The 19,147-nt window shown below is 50.0% G+C and overlaps 1 protein-coding gene across 2 annotated transcripts in view; it reads left to right on the top strand.

Moving 5' to 3' along the window:
- ACLY (ATP citrate lyase) overlaps positions 1–19,147 on the top strand; it is a 41,995-nt gene that overhangs the window by 17,638 nt on the left and 5,210 nt on the right. Inside the window, exons 14-23 of one of the 2 annotated variants that reach the window (XM_045984959.1) lie at positions 862–891; positions 3,389–3,530; positions 3,784–3,952; positions 6,546–6,650; positions 7,457–7,653; positions 10,820–10,901; positions 11,591–11,701; positions 15,054–15,181; positions 15,782–15,875; positions 18,612–18,766. In XM_045984959.1, the coding sequence (XP_045840915.1) occupies positions 862–891; positions 3,389–3,530; positions 3,784–3,952; positions 6,546–6,650; positions 7,457–7,653; positions 10,820–10,901; positions 11,591–11,701; positions 15,054–15,181; positions 15,782–15,875; positions 18,612–18,766 (1,213 nt within the window). The remainder of the gene's footprint in view (positions 1–861; positions 892–3,388; positions 3,531–3,783; positions 3,953–6,545; positions 6,651–7,456; positions 7,654–10,819; positions 10,902–11,590; positions 11,702–15,053; positions 15,182–15,781; positions 15,876–18,611; positions 18,767–19,147) is intronic. The other variant, XM_045984960.1, reaches the window with a different exon arrangement.

Raw genomic sequence — 19,147 nt, 5'->3', positions numbered from 1 at the left:
GCCTTCCCAGAAATACCCAGAGGTGGCAAGGCCCTCCAGACTCCGCTTCTCAGTGGAGAGCAGGAACCCAGAGCTGGGACAGCAGAGCAAGCGCCCATGTGGTAGTTCCACGTGGTAGTTCCACGTGGTAGTTCCACCAGGTAGTTCCTGCCTATCCCACCTTCTGGGGTACTTCTGCAGACCTCCCCCCTTCCTATGATCCCACCGTAAGAGGCCATGTTGATAACCAGCCCATCTGCATGTCACCTCCCCTGTCAGGGAGGTCAAGGAGGTCAGGTCTGCATCCTTTGGTTCATCAGATGTGACCCCTGCCAGCCAGCCCTTGCAGCCCGGGTGAGATAATCGGTGTTGATCCGCACAGGGCTGGTGCGGCCTCTTCCGGGTGCAGACAGCGTGCGCTTGAGGCATTTTGTAAACTAGCTCCACCAGCTCCAGGCACTTGAGATTGTAAGCTGTTTCTCAGCCAGCAACTTTGTCTCCAGCACAGGGACAGACCCCAGTGACCTAATCATCTTCTGTGCTTCATGGGGACAAACACGGGGCTTGGCTTTATGAGGGTGGGATCTGGCCAGCTGCCCCTCCACCAGGCTAGGGGCCTCTGGTGTTCAGCAACCCCTCCTTCTTGCCTCTCCTGCCCCCTCTCTGGCCCTTTGGCCTTTTGCCCTTTCTTGCTTCTGCTCTGCGGATCAGTGCTCTCTTCTGTTGGCTTCACTCCTGTCTGTTGTGGAATAGATGAGAGACAGTGAGGGCATCAGCCCTGTGAGGCTTGTCCTTGGAACCCTTCCCTCTTCCCACCCTCTTCCTCCAAAGCCTCTAGCCACCAGCAGGTGACTCAGCTGCCTTGGTCATTTTCTTTGACAGATTCAGTCCCAAGTCCAAGATCCCTGCAAGGTAGGATGCCCCCACCCTGCCCCAGCTCTGTGTGTGGCTTTGTTAGTGGGTTATAGTATTTATTGTGTGCTTTGTCCCCCCCGGCCCCCCCAGTCCTAGTCTTTGCTCTCTTTTCGCTTTCCCACCCCTGCTTAGTCGCTCCCACCCCTACTCAGCACTCTCCTGGCCAGCTCTCTCTGGCTCCACACTCCGGACAGGACAGGGTAGGGAGCTCGGGAGCAAGAACCAGGCCCACAGCCTTGGAGAGTGGAGTGGTGCCTGCTGCGGAGGGAGGAGCGTCGTGGGAAGGAGGGAGCCATGGAAGCTGAAGGGGGAGTGGCAACCTCAGCCCTCTGGGATTCCCATCTGGGTCTCAGGGTCTCTACTTTTTTTTACTTTTCCCACCTAGCCTCAGCACTGTGTCCTCATCCCTGAGCTCTCCGTGTCAGCAGTGGGTTGACTTCTCTCGGTTTTGGGTGGAAGACAGGCTAAACAAGTCAAGGAGAGAGGTAGAAGTCCGGATGGATGTGCAGGAAATCTGTAGAGGGGATCTGGGTGTTCGTGTAGGAGGTCACTGCTTACACGAGGGACGTTTGCTGTGCTCACTCATATTCATGCAAACACATGCCCCCCCACCCCACCCCAAAAGCATCAGGGCTTCCACTTAACTTTTTGACATTCACAGCTGTGGGAGGATTTTCCCTGGTGGAGGAGAAGCTTCTGATGATGACCTTTGATCCCTTGCTAAGGGGAGGGGAAGGGGCAGCTAGGCTAGGATAGGGTATCCCCCTAGAAAGGCCAGGAATGCAGCACTCTTCACTATCTGCCTTTGATCCCTGTTTCCTGTCTCTGGAAAGATCCTTTGTTACCTGAAAGACCAGAGCTGAGGCTGAGCCCTGTGCCACAAGAACAGAGGCCTACGCCGTTCTGAGAGCTCTTCTACCCACAGGCCAGGGATTTCTTACTGTCAGTCCCTGACCCCGCAGAGGAGCCTGGTAGGGGCCGTTAGCCCCCACTGCTGGTGTGCTGAGGAGGACGGCCTTCGGCTCTGCCATCTCTGTGCTCAGGAAGGAGCACGCTTGAGTTCTGCCCTTTTCGTGCTGGAGGTGTGCGCGGGCTTGTGGAGACTCCAAAAACTTTGTCCCGTTTCTGTAATCTCTGGGGTAGACAGATGCAGGTTTGTGTGCTTGCTCAGTTCTGACTTTGCGGGGATGGGGGCTCCCCGGAGGGTGAGAAGAGGCCAGGCCCTTTTGGCTTGTATCCCGCCCTCCTCTCTGGTTCAGTTGAGCTGCATCATTTACTATATAATCTGGCCCTGATGCTAGGTGACAGGATCTCCGTCATCTGGCATCTCTGAGCTTCATATTCCGGGGCCTGGAAAACAGCGAGGGTACGGGATTAGGTGGCTATCTTTGTTCTGTGATCTCATGCCTCTGGAGAACCCAGATGGGTCTGGTGATGGCAAGTCCCAGGTATTTGGCAGAACAGGAGCCTTCTGGTATGAGAAGCTTACAGCTGAGAAGGAAGAAGCAAGCCTGCCTAGCAATGAGAACCCTGCATGCCTTGGGAGAGTGAGCTCAAATTTATTCAATCAGACCTTGAACCTGATTAGCCAAGCCTGCACTAGTACACTAGGTTAATTAATACCAGATGGCCCCTGAGCTCAGGGCCTTGTTCTCCCTGAAGGAGCTGAGAACCTCCCCCGGGGCTACTTCCCTCCAGCGACTTGCAGGGAATGGGAGGGACGGGTCACCTGTCTGCAGGGTGGTGAAGGGGCCTTTCCCTTCCGGCTGCGCAAGCACCTCTGACAGCTCTTCTCCCCCCTTCAGCCTCTCTTCTGCCTGCTGCAGAACTGCCCAAGAGCCTTGTTCTGAGCAGGAGTGGGCCACCTGCTAGAGGGAGGCGGGCAGGAGGGTGGGGACAGCGCAGAAAATGATGGGAGGTTGCCACGAAGCCAGTGTGCTCAGGCCAGAACCTCAGGTAGAAATAAGGCTGCAGCCAGCCTTTTCTGTGGACCTACACTGACCTAGAATCCTGAGGATTCTGATCCCGACCTGAGCTGGATTACATCCAGATTTAGAGGTGATGATTGTTGGGTTGTTTCAAGTCATGTGGCCACCAGAATCAGGAGTGCTTGATGTTTTTTGTAGATCAAGCCTAATGGATCATCTGCATGTAAACAAAATGCTGATTACGTGCCTTTCCTGTGAGGCAGAGCAGGTCCTGTAGGGATTCTCCACCTGTGGTGGGTTTTTTCTCTGCGCGGGAGTGCTTTCTGTGTTCACTGCCAGCTCCTTACCAGCTAGGCAGGTCCTCTTAGCTTTCTTTGCTCTCTCTGCCACCTCTTTGCCAAGAAACCAGGGCACTCTTCCCCCAGTTCTCAGAGTCCCAGCCTCTTGACGTCCCTTTGCCGTGGTGATGAGCTCCCTTCCCTAGACCGGGCATGGAGGAGTGTGGCAGCCCATGCCGGTCTCCTGGGAGTGTGTGTTCTGGGACTCGCTGTGCCTTTGCCCACCAGGAAAGAGTGCCACCCTCTTCAGCCGCCACACCAAGGCCATCGTGTGGGGCATGCAGACCCGGGCTGTACAGGGCATGCTGGACTTCGACTACGTCTGCTCCCGGGACGAGCCTTCAGTGGCTGCCATGGTGTACCCTTTCACGTGAGTCCCACCCCGGCCAGAAGCTGGAGATGGCTGCCAAGGAGGGTTTCCTCAGCCCTTCTCCCTCACTAAGACAGACCCCGGGGGAGCCAGCAAGATTATCCCCTTTGCTGGGGATCCATATTCCTGGGGGATCTGCTTCCCACACATGGGACCCCGTCTCTCCACCTTCTAGATGAAGCTCCTCCCCTCAGCTTCCCTCTCCCCAGCCCAGACAGTTTGGGGGTATCCTGATCCTCTTCCTTTCTCACAGTGGGGACCACAAGCAGAAGTTTTACTGGGGTCACAAGGAGATCCTCATCCCTGTCTTCAAGAACATGGCTGATGCCATGAAGAAGCACCCAGAAGTAGATGTGCTGATCAACTTTGCCTCTCTCCGCTCAGCCTATGATAGTACCATAGAGACCATGAATTATGCACAGGTAGGTCGGTGGGTGCTGGGGTGGGGAAGCAGGGGAAGTTGCTGAGTGGTGTCTGCTGGCACTGCCCCCGGGGACAAAGGGCTTGGCACTCAGGACTGGCCAGTGGTGTGGGAGAAGGTCATTTGATACACTCGATCTTTAGAAGGTGGGATGATAACTGAGGGCAGGCAGGCTGGCCAGGGCAGCTTACCTAGGCTCACAGAGTCCATTCAATATCCTCTTTCCCCACCAGGTCCTCCCTGTGCCACTAAGACCGGCTTTCACAACAGAATCAAAAGCAATTTCTTTTTTTTTTTTTTAAGATTTCATTTATTTATTAGACAGAGAGATCAAAGTAGGCAGAGTGGCAGGCAGAGAGAGATGGGGCAGCAGGCTCCCCGCTGAGCAGAGGGCCCAATGCGGGGCTCGATCCCAGGACTCTGAGATCACGACCCGAGCCAAAGACAGAGGCCTAACCCACTGAGCCACCCAGGTGCTCCCAAAAGCAATTTCTTATTATAAAATTATTACATGTCTATTACAGAGGAAACTTAAATACTATCAAGTAACAAGAAGAAAAATTGAATACCTCAGCCAGTTCCAGACACGGTAGCTAACATTTGAATATATCCTGCATTCCTTTTTCTGGTTTTGAACATGTGGGATAACACTGTACATGACTGTTTTGTAGTCCGTTTTCTTATTACTCTTTCCACATCCATAAATATTCATTTGCAACATAGTTTCACCTTTCCAGGTCTTGTGGTGAGCATCTTAAATGAGCATTTGCATATGTCCTTAATTATTTCCCCAGAATAAATGTCTGGAAGTCAGACTGCTGCATCAGAACGTGCAGATTTGAAAGCCTTTGATCCGTCCTGCCCAGGTGCCCTCCAGAAAAGTTAAAGGACATAAAGTCCCATCAGTGTTTTAAGAATGCCTGTTTCCCTGTACCCTGGCCAACACTGAATGTTTGCATTTTAAAAACATTTATTTGGGGCGTCTGGGTGGCTCAGTCAGTTAAGCATCTGACTCTTGATTTTGGTTCAGGTCATGATTTCAGGGTTGTGAGATCGAGCCCTGCATCGGGCTCTGTGTTGTTCACAGAGCCTGCTTAAGATTCTCTCTGTCCCTCTCCCCCTGTGTCCTTCTACCCTTGCTCGCCCATTCTCTCTCTCTAAGAAAAACAAGCATGTAATTGACAAGTGATAGGCATTCTATTTAATTTGCATATCTTATTTTAAGATTTTGTGTATTTGAGAGAGAGAGCCTGAGAACACAAATGGAGGAGGGGAGGAGGCGGGGAGCGAAGTGAGCAAAAATCCCCTCGGGGGCTTAATCCCAGGACCTCAGGATCATGACCTGAGGCAAAGGCAGATGCTTAAACAGCTGAGCCTGCCAGGTGCCCCTAATCTGCATATCTTTAATTATTAATTAAGATAAGCTTTAAAAAACATTTATTGACTATTTATATTTTGGGGTTTTTTTTATTATTAAGACTTTATTTGAGAGAGAGAGAATGTGAGAGTATGAGAGGGAGCAGGCTTGGAGGGGAAAGCAGACTCCCTGCTAACAGGGAGCACAATGTGGGGACTCAGTCTAGGGACCAGGATCATGACCTGAGCTGAAGGCAGCTGCTTAACCAACTGAGCCACCCAGGCGCCCCGACCATTTATATTTTGTAACTTACTCTCTCTTCCCCCCTTTTTTTTCCTGCTGAGGTGTTTGTGCTTTTTGTTACTGATTTGTATGAGTCTTTATAGATTAATATACTGATTTTTCTGTTCAAAATTATTGTCGGATCCGTGGCTGGCTTAGCGCAGCGTAAGACTGGAGAATGTAAACTTGTTTTGCCGTCTCAGGGAGGCAAAAACGAAAGCGTACCTGCTGAACGTGAGCTGCCTTTTTATTCTAGAGCAAAGCTTAGCAAACTGTAGCCTAAGGGTCAAACCTAACCCACTGTTTTTATAAATAAAATTTTACTGGAACACAGCTGTGCTGTGTTCATTTATGTATTGTCCATGGCTGCCTTCATGCTACAAAGGCAAAGGGTAATAGTTATTGCAAGAGATCACATGACCAGAAAAGCCAGAAACAGTTTGCTGGTCCCTGGTCTCGAGCGAAAGACCTGCCCACCCCAACTCCTGGCTTTCTCCCCCAGTCTACTCTCCAGTTTGGGTGTGGAAGCAGCTCATTTGTGTTCCATACTAACCATGGGACATAGACCCTGGGACCCTGCTTTAGGAATAGGCACCAGGACAGGTGGGGAGCAGGTAGGGCCGAGTCTTGCGAGTTTTTGGATGGGAGAGAACAGAGCCACTTCTGATGGTAGTGGGTTTTCAGAAACATTTGCTCCTGCTTCGTTACTGAGTTTCTGTGATGTTAACCAATGGAGATTGGCTTTAAATGTCTACATCTCTCTTTTTCGGAGAGGGTTGGAGTAGTCAGGATAGGGACTAAGGACAGAGGCTTGTAGGAAGAAGGGGGTTGCATCCTGTGAACATTACTTGGTTCTTAGAGCCTGGAAGGGGGCATGGAAGGTGGGTCCTATAAAGGGTGCCACCTCGTTGCTTCATCTGAGGCACAAAGTTAACAGGAAGGGACTGTCCTTTAGATCCGGACCATTGCCATCATAGCTGAAGGCATCCCTGAGGCCCTCACAAGGAAGCTGATCAAGAAGGCGGACCAGAAGGGAGTGACCATCATTGGACCTGCCACTGTGAGTGTCCTTTCTGTAAAGCCCTTTAAGTTCAAGGCTATCTTTCGAAGTTCTGGACCCACAGAAAGCAAACTTGTTGACTGTTCTGTTTCTCTCTTAGGTTGAAAAGATTCAGAGAGTACCCATTGAAAGTCAAGTCTGTTCATATCCAGTTACTTTAAAGGGCTCTCTCCCCACTCCCTATCACTTTAGGGGGCTTAACTGGAAGATGTTATCGGTGTCTGCCCACCTTTGTGCAACCATAGCGTGGTCTTTGATTATTCCTTTAACTGTGAAATGAAGAAGAATCTGCTTAGCGGTTTTATTTGCTCAAATGTTTTCACATGGAAAGAAATTGCTCTGGGAGTATTTTCTTGTCTTTCCTTAGTTGTTGCATTAAAGAGTGGTCTGAAGGTCAGATTTTTGAATTAAGCAAAGGGCCTTTCTTTCATCTCTGAGGCAGGGGTGATGTTGAGCAGAGGTGCACACCTATGTTTTACACTTCTCCTGGGTGCTGTCCCCCTTTTAGAGCAAAGGAGCAGACTTAATCCTGAGTACACATATCCGAATCTGCAGCAGTAAGCTGTGTTTCCCAAGTAAGGTTCTCTTTTCTTCTGCGTAACGTCTCATGAGGGAGAGATGAGACTCTCCCTAAGCCGGAAGCCCAGTGTGCAGGTGTTAGCTCTCTCAGACCATTTTCTTCCCATTCTGACCAGTTTCGGGAAAGGGAGGTTGAGGTAGGTAGTATTGGGCCTGGTGATTTCCCTGAGCTCTGGTCCGTCAGGAGCGTACCCTCCTCTGCCTGACTGCTGTTTCTGCCCTCACAGGTTGGAGGCATCAAGCCCGGGTGCTTTAAGATTGGGAATACAGGTGGGATGCTGGACAACATTCTGGCCTCCAAGCTGTACCGCCCCGGCAGCGTGGCCTATGTCTCACGCTCCGGGGGCATGTCCAACGAGCTCAACAACATCATCTCTCGGACCACGGACGGCGTCTATGAGGGCGTGGCCATCGGGGGGGACAGGTAATGGACTGGGCCAAGGTGGGCCTCCCCCGCTGGGGAGTGGTGGGCTGGGAGAGGGGCGGGGCTGGGTCCTCTAATCTCTGCTCAGTGCTGCTGAGTAAAGTCCATAAAATGGGACATTTCTACTCTGTCTCAGGAATGACATTGGCATGAGTTTAGAATAAAAAATAGAAAAAGGTGGGGCGCCTGGGTGGCTCAGTGGGTTGAGCTGCTGCCTTTGGCTCAGGTCATGATCTCAGGGTCCTGGGATCGAGTCCCGCATCGGGCTCTCTGCTCAGCAGGGAGCCTGCTTCCCTCTCTCTCTCTCTCTGCCTGCCTCTCTATGTACTTGTGATCTCTCTCTGTCAAATAAATAAATAAAATCTCAAAAAGAAATAAAAAAAAAAGTAGAAAAAGGTGTTTTCAAAATGTTTGGGCTTTGGGGATAATTTTGTTTGTTGTCTGACTTGTGGCCACAGGGAGGCAGCAGAGCGCAGTGGTTGGTGGGACTGATTCTGAAATCACAGCAAGGGGGGCTTTAATCCCTAATTTCGCTGTTGATCTTGGAGGTGTCCTGGGCAGGTCACTTCCTCCGCAGACCCTCCATCATCCTTACAGATCAAATGGGTAAAATCATAGCAGCCACCTCATGGGGTTGTCGCGAGGCTTAAGTGAGGGTAATATTTCTAGAAAGTGGCTAATGCAGGGCCTGCCACTTAGCAAGTACTCAGCGTCTGTTAACTGTAGTCCGTAATAGTGAAAGGAGGAACGTTTCTCTACTCTCTATCATCACCTCACTGACCCGTCTGGCTGCCAGATGTTGGGTTTTTTTGTTTTTGTTTTTTTTTCCTGTGCCAGGCAGTTCTCCAGTTCTCTGCTGGGTGTCCTATAATGCATTTCAGTTCTGACAGTATCTATCTGGAGTTCGTGCCAGATCCCCCAGGGGAAGGGCTCAGCCTCACAAGATGCCAGTTGCAAGACCAGGCTTCCTGTACTCCTGAACAACTGGCTGTATGTTGGGGGTCTCCACACCTCCCTTCTTGGGTTTGGTAATTTGCTAGAATGGTTCGCAGAACCCAGGAACAGCCAGAGGAAAGAAACACATAGGGCAGGTTATGGGGGACAGGGCATGGAGCTTCTGTGCTCTCAGTGGGCACGCTACTCTCCCAGCACCGTCGGTGTACTTACCGACCCCAAAGCTCTCCGAACCCCTTTCTTTAGGGATTTTTTTATGGAGACTTCATCATGTGGGCATGATCGATTATTAATTTAATCTCTAGCCCTTTTCCCCTCCCCAGAGGATGGTGAGTAGGGCTGCAAGTTCCAAGCCTCTGATCATGGCTTGGTCTTCTTGCGACCAGCCCGCATCCAGGAGCTCTGCAGATGCCCATGCAGAGGTGCCTCAGGAGAACAAAAGACCTTCTGTCACCCAGGAAGTTCCAAGGGTTTTAGGAGCTCTGCCTCAGGAACTGGGGGACAGATACCAAATCCCTATTTCTTTTTGTTTCACAAATAGTGTATTCATTGTTTTTGTTAGTGGGAATGGTAATCAGTAGAGTATTATTTTAGAGTAATGCTTACCACTTAATGCCATAATACATGTTAGCCACTGCTGTTTATTATTATCACCATCGCTCTTTGCCTCAACCAAAAGCTTTTGGGAGAGTGAGTTACCTTGTCTGTCTCCTGGCTCTCCAGTATCATATCAGATGGGAATTCCTGAGTGCGGAAGATCTCTCTCCCAGGTCTTAGGGGCTACAGCCTGGGGAACCGTCATCCCTAGTGCTCCCTGATGACGGGCTCCAGCTCAAATAAGTCTGGGCAGTTACACTGTCCCCTTGGGATTTGTAATGCTCTTGAAGATCTGTAGAGAAGCATCCTTGGCCTTAAACAATCCTATTGTAAAATCTTGTGGCAGGAGAAATTAAAAAAATACAGGGGACCCTTGAACAACCTAGGTTTGAACTGCACGGATTCTGCTTACGGCTTTGTTAATCACATTCTCTTTTCTTTTTTTCTTTTTTTTTTTTTTAAAGATTTTATTTATTTATTTGACAGAGAGAGATCACAAGTAGGCAGAGAGAGTGAGAGGGAAGCAGGCTCCCCGCCAAGCAGAGAGCCCGATGCGGGACTCGATCCCAGGACCCTGAGATCATGACCTGAGCCGAAGGCAGCGGCTTAAGGCACTGAGCCACCCAGGCGCCCCACATTCTCTTTTCTTTAGTGGGAGAACACAGTGTCTAATGTGTATAACATACAAAATACATGGATCGACTAAGGTGCTGGCCAACAGTAGGCTCCCAGTAGTTACGTTTTTGGGAAGTCATAGTTACACTTGGATTTTTGAGTGCATGTGGTGGGGATTGATGACCCTCACGTCGTTCAAGGGCCAACTGTGTGTGCAGGCCCTATGTCTAGACCCAGCAACAGCCTGTCAGTCCTGGGACGTCGGTTGGCATGCTGTATTATCTATTGCTGTGTTAAAAAGAAAAAAAAAAAAAGTCACGCAAGCCAGGTGGTTTCAGACTATGATAGGACGTCTGTCCCCATGGTTTCTGTGCATTAGGAGTTGGGGCCGCGCAGGTAGGCACTTGGGGCTCGCGAGGGATGGGCCGCAGCAAGGTGTTCGCTGGCCACAGGACCAGTGTGGCTCAGGGCCTACCCAAGGTTGGACGTGGCCCATCCACAGGCTGGCGGGGGCTTCCTTGGGGCTTCTCCAAGGGTTGCTCAGTGTCTTCAGGACATAGCAGTCAGAGCCCCCCAGGGGCAGCGGTTCAAGAGAGAGTGCCAGATAGATACTGTTCTTTGTATAACCCTGCCTGGAAGCCATTGTCGGAGAATCACTTCTGCCCCATTTTGTTTATGAGAAACGGATCATCTGGTCTGACCCATATATGCGGGTGAGGCGTGAGGTTCCGCCTTGTTAAAAGAATTTGCAGCCATGTTTTAAAGCCACCACACGTGCTATTCTATAAGCATCTCTTACTGCCAAGCAAACCTCCCCCTCCTCCTTCCCTTCCCTTGTGCTTCATATTTTACCCCCTCCCCCACACACACTTGAGCCATCTCTGGGCCCTCACTGGACACCCACACTCACAAGAAGCCTCACCTGTTCCTGGTAACTTCCTACACCTGTACCTGCACGTCCGCAGGCCTCCTGATCCCGTGTGTTCTCTGCTCTCACCAGGTACCCCGGCTCAACATTCATGGACCATGTCCTCCGCTACCAGGATACTCCAGGAGTAAAAATGATCGTGGTTCTTGGAGAGGTGAGTTTTGGTTTGGTTTGTTTGTTTTTTTTTTTAATTTTATTTTTCTGACTCTAAAAGTAGTATGTGATCTCCGTTTTTTGTTTGTTTGTTTTTGTTTTTGTTTTTGTTTTTTTTAATGCATGCATTTTGGTTATATATGACTTAACGTGCCAGTCGCTGGTAATCCCGCTCCTTACACCCTGGGGCATAGAGGCCATCGCTGTTAATACTGCCATGTCTGTTCCCGAAAAACTTCTTGACTCTTGGTGGCACAAGATATTCTAGGACCAATTAAGAAGCTGCTCCGGGATGACCTTGGTCTCTTGGGCAGTGCACACTGGAGTAAGAAGCGCACTTTTTTCAGTTTGGGAGAGTCCTAGAACCCCATTCCTTGCTTGTGTACCTGAGCAGGTCTGATCCGAAATCATCGGATACCCTTAGATGGGGGAGGGGCGTCCCAGGGACTCCAGAGAATAACCACTCCCCGGTTACAGTTCTTCCTTGCATCCAGTCTTAGTCCTGCAGGCTCTTACTTGGCCAGTGCTCATGTATCTTCATAATTTAGCTAAGTTGTAATTCGGGACTCCTGGAGCCTCTGACCCCTGCCTGACTCGGGGCAGATTTTCCAGCCGCAGTGCTGCCCACAGCAGCTCCGGACCTGGTTCCACTGACTTGGGGGCTTTTTCTCGTTCCCTGTTCCTTGGCAGATAGGGGGCACTGAGGAATATAAGATCTGCCGGGGCATCAAGGAGGGCCGCATCACCAAGCCCGTGGTCTGCTGGTGCATCGGGACCTGTGCCACCATGTTCTCCTCTGAGGTACAGCCGGGGCAGGTCGCTCCTGGCCGGGGGGACCCGGGGAGGGGGGAGGCATTCGAGGTGAGCCGTGTGGTCCCCTGGTTAAGCAGCTCGTTCCCCCGATGCACAATTATTACTCACTGCGTTCCTGTAATATCCAGCTGGGACCCTGCTTTCTAGGAGGGTAAGTCCACTGGAGGGTCGGGGGTAGCCATCAGCAGGTAAAGGCCAGAACAAGGCTCTGAGTCCCTGCCTGGAGCCGCCACACTTCCATCCAGATCTCAGAGGATCTGAGATGGCTCCACAGGGAAGGTGAGGCTTGTGCTGCATCCAAGGTCTGAGAAGGGGTTTGCTGTGCGAAAGGGAGGTGGAGAAGGGAGAGGACACATGCCAGGTGCAGAGCTGGGGAGGGGCCGTAGAAGAAAGCCGGGTTTGTTCCGGACGGGAAAGTGCCCGGAGCCCTGCAATGAGCACAGCAAGGACGGGCAGCCAGTACAAATACTCTCCGAGTCGCCTGCTCCTGCTGGGTATGGCCCGCCAGGCCGCAGCCCCAGGACTCCAGCTTAGAGGATCCTCTGTCTTGGAGATGGCCCATCAGTGGTGATGAAACCAGGGTAGCAAAGACTTGTCACCAATCAGTGATCAGTAGGGCGGCAGGCGTGTGTGTGTGTGTGTGTGGCTCCGAGGGTGAGGGCTTGTACAGGCAGTGTGTGTGTGTGTGTGTGTGTGCTGTGCACAGACGAAGACAAGACTAGGCCGCGAGACTTCCCGCAACTATGCCGATCCCTTCGCTGCACGCCCACACCCTTCCTGCCAGTGAGCCCATCACCCCATTCTTTCTCCCTGCATTGCCTGCCTTGCCCGCTGAGATTCCTACCCGCCTCACGGTGGCCGTATTTGTGCCCTCCTTTGAACCAACAGATCTGTTTCTACAGATTTACTCGAGGGGGTCTACGTGCAAAAATATTTCAAAGTGTGGGTGCAAGGATACCCGTGATGTCGTTGTGGCAGAAAATGGAGCAACCCAAATGCGGGTCAGACGGTGATTTGTCGTCAGGACACAGACAGGCAGTAGAAAACCCAGCAGGCAGGAGAGCGAGGTGCAGCTTGACATGTTTAAAGGTTTAAGTTATATTAGATTAAAGAAACGGGATGGGGTAATGTGATTTTATGTAATAATTATGTACGGTTTGTTTTTTTTTTTCCAAGTAAGTAAAAGGAGAGGAGCAGATTACGGAATTGCGCCCATCCCTCAGGCGTGACCTCTGCTCTCACAGGCTAGAGTCAGGTCTCGGTGGATCTGTGTGACCAGGGCAAGTCGTTTGGCCTCTCTGTGCCTCAGCTTCCTGGGCTGTAAAATGGGCATGATTGAGGATTGTTGTGGGGCTCACATAAGAAAGTAGTGGAAAAGGTCTGGCACCCATAGTCTTAGCAAATGCTCCTTTCCATTTTCCAATTCACTGATTCCATGAAGCTCTTCCTGATTCTCTTTCTTCTTGACTGCTCTCCCCTCCACCTCAGCAGCCAAAAACATTACTTCCCTCCCCCTGCACTGCTTCTCTTAACGAGCTCTGCATTACTAGCCCTCCACCTCCCCACCCCTGCTACGCTGAGGACATCGCCCAGCAGGGCAAGGACCTTGCTCTTCCGTTTCTGGCAGCACGCCCATCATCACCCCAGAGATGAGACAGGTCCTCAGGGTGTTTTATTTTTATCTTTCAATTAATTTAAAACGTTACAGAATTTCAAGCATACACAAATGTAGTGGAGTACAGTGCCCAGCTAATAAGGGATTTTTTGATTTCTTAATTAGGACACATGACCTTGCAGAACTTTCTCCCCTATAGAGGAGGTAAAATGGTTTTGCAACAAAATCTCCACCTGTCGGCAAGCAGAGACAACTCATCAGGAAAACAGAATTTTTCAGAACTATGTTCCACAAAACACTGGTCCTGTAGCATGGGTCAACAAAACAAAACAAAAGCAAACCAAAGCAAACAGAAAGGGGAACTTCTACAAATTAAGAACTTGGAACATAATCTTCCTTTTAAAAATGTTGGTTTTGCGGGGGTGCCTGGGTGGCTTAACCTAATTAAGCATCGACTCTTGATTTCAGTTCAAGTCATGATCTCAGTGTCATGGGATCAAGTCCTGTGTTGGGCTCTACACTACTCAGCACGGACTTTGCTTGTCCCTCTCTCTCTGCTCCGCCTCTTCCTCTCTCTCTCTCTCAAATATATAAATAAAATCTTCAAATTTATTTTGGTTTTAGTGTTGAGGAATCTCAGAGTTGAAGAGACTAGTTTGACTGCCTTGAACCCAGCATTTTCTATGAATTTGAATACAGAATCTCTTCTCCTTCCCACCTGAGATTATGACCTAAACTGAAACCAGGAGTCGGACGCCTGGCTGACTAAACCCCCGGGCACGCCTGCAATCTGACTTTTTAAAAATAAGCTAGAAGGGGCTTCTTCTAGGGAGGCTCAGTCAGTTAGGCATCTACTCTTGGTTTCAGCTCAGGTCATGATCTCATGGTTATTGGATTGAGCCCTGAGGTGGGCTCCACACTGAGCAGAGAGTCTGAGATTGTCTCTCTCCTGTCCCTCTCCCCCTCCCCGTGCTGGTGTCTCTCTCTCTCTCAAATAAATAAATACTTTTTAAAAATAGATAAATCAGGTGGTTAAGCATCTGTTTCGGCTCAGGTCATGATCCCAGGGTCCTGGGATCAAGCCCCACATCGGGCTCCTTACTCAGTGGGGAGCCTGCTGCTCCCTCTCGCTCTGCCTGCTGCTCCCTCTGCTTGTGCTCTCTCTGTGTCAAATAAATAAATAAAATCTTAATAAAGAAAAAACTAAAATAGATCGTTAATAAATAAAAGAAGGAGCTAGGAATTTGTATTTTTACCTGAGTTTTTTTTTTTTCTTTTTTTAAGATTGAATCCATTTTATAAAAAGCACATGCAAGACAGTCAGATCCGTCTGTAAGGTCAGCTCAGCCTAAGGTTGCCAGCGTGTCATTTCACTTCTCATGTGGCTCACAACTACCTGCTGTTCTCCATCCCACCCCTACCCCTACCCCCACCCCTGCTGGCTGCCACAGGGAGATGGGCCGCCAGGCTTTGTGTCCTGGCTCCCCTACACAGCAGCTGTGTGACTTCCAGGAAGCTTCGGTGCTTCGGTCTCTTGGTGTAGAGGTCGAGAGTCATTTGGCATACCTGTTGAGCAAGGCTGTGTGAGGCTTGAATGAAGTGATTCACGTGGAACATTGAGCAGGGAGTGGCCTGTAGTGGGTACCAACATTCCCAGGGGCCTTTTTTGTCCTCTCCTGCTGGGGTTTTACAAGCCCAGTAAAGCCTCTGCCCTTGGCCTTCCAGGTACAGTTTGGCCATGCCGGAGCTTGTGCCAACCAGGCTTCGGAAACTGCAGTAGCCAAGAACCAGGCTTTGAAGGAGGCGGGAGTGTTTGTGCCCCCAAGCTTCGATGAACTTGGAGAAATCATCCAGTAAGTGGACTGTGGGGAGGATGCCAGCCTCCTGCTCCCTTTCCAGATCCCCCATGAGGATTGGAGCCTCTGTGACACAGAAGTGTCTGAAACTCCTGGTCCCTTTTAGGTGACGAATGCAACTGTACAGATGGTCTGAAATCTTTCTAGTTTTTGTTTTATTTTGTTTGTAGACCTGGCCATTCCAGGCCATTCAGACTGGTATTAAAACATGCTCGATTTCTGAGCCTACCTACTTGGCTGTTCTGTAATAAGAAATGAGCACAGAAACGGTTAGAAGGTGTCACCTCTGATTGATAAACTGTTATTGGATAACCCTTGTATCTTCCCATTCCTCCCCTCTGTCTTTCCATAGTCTCCAGATGCAGCTTTCTGTAAAGCTCTGTGGGGTTAGTGGGTGGGTCTTGGCCAGAACCAGTTTTCCTTCAGTTCTCAGGAATCCAGCTGGTGTAAGGCACTGCCAGGAAGCTGGGAGTGCAGAGCCAAAAAACCTGGAGTTTTGGCGTTGGGTGCAGCAGCATTCCCGGGATGGCTTAGCAGTGCCCAGAAGCATAAAGTCCACGTGGCTGTCTTCTTACCTCCCCTTCCCTCCCCTCCCAGGTCTGTGTATGAAGATCTTGTGGCCAAAGGAGTCATTGTCCCTGCCCAGGAGGTGCCGCCTCCAACCGTGCCAATGGACTATTCTTGGGCCAGGGTAGGTGCTGTGCGGATGCCTCTGAGGGTGGGTGAGGCAGGCTGGGAGGCCAACAGGGTGGGCTTTGAGTTGGCTTGGCTTGAATCCCTGGAAACCTGGTTGCCCTTAGGGCAACCCTGTAAATCACTGCTCTGGCCTCCAGACCCTGTCTCTGAGGGCAGCTGTACTCCAAGGGCATCAGAAGAAACCTTGACGATTATTCTTGGATTCCAACCCCTCCTTATGAGCTGGAACTTGTGAGCTAGCCCCTTCTGACCAATTCAGGGCCCAAGAGGGCGAAGGGCAGGGTGTCTGTCCCACCAGCCACCTGGCCTGACCTGGAAATAGGCTGAAAAGAGACGATGTCCCCTAGAGTTGTTTACACTTGATGGAAGGGGCGTCAGGGTGAAGCAGAGAGTCTACTCTGCCTGCTTGTCTCAGACACAGAGATGAAAAGCTAATATTCTTAAGACACAGGAACTCTCTGAAATCAGTTTTTAAAAGACCAGTAGGGGGCGCCTGGGTGGCTCATTGGGTTGAGGCCTCTGCCCCCGGCTCAGGTCATGATCCCAGAGTCCTGGGATCGAGCCCCACGTCGGGCTCTCTGCTCAGCAGGGAGCCTGCTTCCTCCTCCCTCTCTGTCTGCCTCTCTACCTACTTGTGATCTCTGTCAAGTAAATAAATAAAATCTTAAAAAAAAAACAAAACAAAAACCCAGTAGGAAAAATGAGTAGGGAATGGCCTTTCAACATGAAAAAATAAATGCTTAACCTCACTCATAAAAAGGAGCCAAAGCAAAAACTGTGATACCAATTTGCCCCTTTTTTGGTCAACAAAGAAAAAAATTCTTTGATAATATTTTGTGTCTGTGTGGGTATAGGGAGAACGGTGCAATTATCTGTTAATGGTAGCACTGGAACCGGGCACAACCCTTCTGAAAGGCAGTTGGGTATTATCAGATTTTTTTTTTTTAAGATTTTATTTATTTATTTGACACAGAGAGAGAGATCGAGATCACAAGTAGGCAGAGAGGCAGGCAGAGAGAGAGGAAGGGAAGCAGGCTCCCTGCTGAGCAGAGATCCTGATGTGGGGCTCGATCCCAGCACCCTGAGATCATGACCTGAGCCGAAGGCAGAGGCTTTAACCCACTGAGCCACCCAGGTGCCCCGGGTAATACCAGATTTAAAAGTACTCACCCCTGGGGCTCCTGGCTGGCTTGGTTGGTTAAGTGTCTGCCTTTAGCTCAGGTCATGATCCCGGAGTCCTGGGAACAAGTCCCATAGCCCTCTTCTCCCTCTCCCTCTGCCCCTCCCCCCTGTTCGTGGGCTTGCTCTCTCTCTCAAATTAAGAAAATTGAAACTTAAAAAATAAATAAATAAGTGCTCACCCCTGGGGCACCTGGCTGGCTCAGTCAGTGGAGCATGTGACTCTCGATCTTGGGGTCATGACTTCAAGCCCACTGTTGGGTGTGGAGATTACTCTCAAAACAACAAAAACAAAGAGTGCTCACACCTGATGGGATAGCGATTCCATATCTAGAAAGCTGCGTCAGGGAAACGCTTATGCCTTCACACCACTGTGTTCAAGATTTTTCGAGTTAGGGCAGCTGGGTGGCTCAGTTAAGCATCTGCTTTTGGCTCACGTCATGATCCCAGGGTTCTGGGATTGAATCCCTCATCGGACTCCCTGCTCAGCGGGGAGCCTGCCTCTCCCTCTGCCTGCTGTTCCCCCTGCTCTGTTCCCCTGCTGTTCTCTCACTGTCTCTATCAAATAAATAGATCTGTAAAAAATTAAAAAAAAAAAAAAAGAATTTTCCAGTTAATGGTTGTCGGTGGAAGAATGGCCCAAATTGTGGTTTTGTCATAGGATGATGGGATACTGTAGAGCAGCTAAAGGAATGAACTAGGTCTATGTGTGCACCGACTTTCGTGGAGCTCAAGTTCGTCGAGTAAATAGAGTATTATGGGACAGTGTATCGTGATTATGAAAATATGTATGTATACCAAAACAGTGTTTTGTATTCTCCATGTGTCTTAGGATATAAACAAAAATAGAGCAAGAAAGGCCAGATAGATTTCCATTAAACTGACGAACATTAAGGCGGAAAGGCGTTTTTAAATTAAAGTCAGTAGGGCCCTTTTCTGCTGTGCTTACATAGTACTGAGATTGCAGAGTGTGTGCTCCGGGCTCGGAACACACATTCATTATTTAAAAATTCCCCCCAAAACCCCTTTTTTTAATCTTAAAATTGATAGGGGATAATTGGAGAAATGGGCTTAGGTAGAGTTGGTAATGAAGCTCTATTGTGCCCCAGCTCCGGAAGCTAGGAGTTCAACTCAGTCCCTTTCCCTGGCTAAAGGACAGCTTGAGGGGATCCCCTTTTACTCACAGCCACGTGCCTCTTCCCATTTTGGTGGGGGGTTGGCAGCCGAATGTAAAGTATTAGAAACATTCCCCTTTAGAGTCATTCTTGCATTTCTTAGCCAGGTGGCCTTGGGTTGGTTTCTGAGCTTCATTTTCTCTCCTTAGGACACATTTGTGAGGTGAAAAACGAAACTGTGGATGGGAGTTGTGGGTGCCCTGGGCATGGCACTCCTATTTTCTACAACCCAAACAGATAATAAAAGGGCTTTTGTATTTCTTTCTTGGGATGAGTTGGTCTGAGGATTGCTACTTGGCAGTCAGAATTTAAGACCTACCTGAGACATGAGTTCTGTGGTCACATTGTACTGCTCGCCCCTTCCCCTGTCTGCTCAGGAGCTGGGCTTAATCCGCAAACCTGCCTCATTCATGACCAGCATCTGTGACGAGCGAGGACAGGAGCTCATCTATGCAGGCATGCCCATCACCGAGGTCTTCAAGGAAGAGATGGGCATTGGCGGGGTCCTTGGCCTCCTGTGGTTCCAGAGAAGGTGAGGTGTGCAGGGTCCTGCCATCTGTGACTCAGAGTTAAAGATTTTCCTCTGACCAGAGAGTGGGGGTGGGCAGCCTTGGGGAATATGTCCAGGATCAATCTTTATAGCCACAGATCAATTGCAAGGCCAGAGGAAAGAGATACCAGCTGTTCCTAGGTCTTCCAAGGACAGAAAGGCCAGTCTCAACTAAGAAGTAGAAAGCAATGACCTCATCAGGGATCTTGGATCAGCCCCTGTCCTTGGTGCTTTTAAAGAAATGAGACAGAGTAAATGTCAGCCTCTTGAGAGAAAGGTCTGGATGGCTCTAGTAAGTCAGAGAATACAGGCCTCACGGAGTTCCTCAACAGGCATGAAGTACCTCATACTGGGTCCTCTCTT

This window comes from Meles meles, chromosome 18 (assembly GCF_922984935.1).
Source record: "Meles meles chromosome 18, mMelMel3.1 paternal haplotype, whole genome shotgun sequence".
Classification (NCBI taxonomy): domain Eukaryota; kingdom Metazoa; phylum Chordata; class Mammalia; order Carnivora; family Mustelidae; genus Meles; species Meles meles.
Note: the sequence above shows the minus strand (reverse complement) of the source record. Positions and strands in the feature narration are given on the sequence as shown.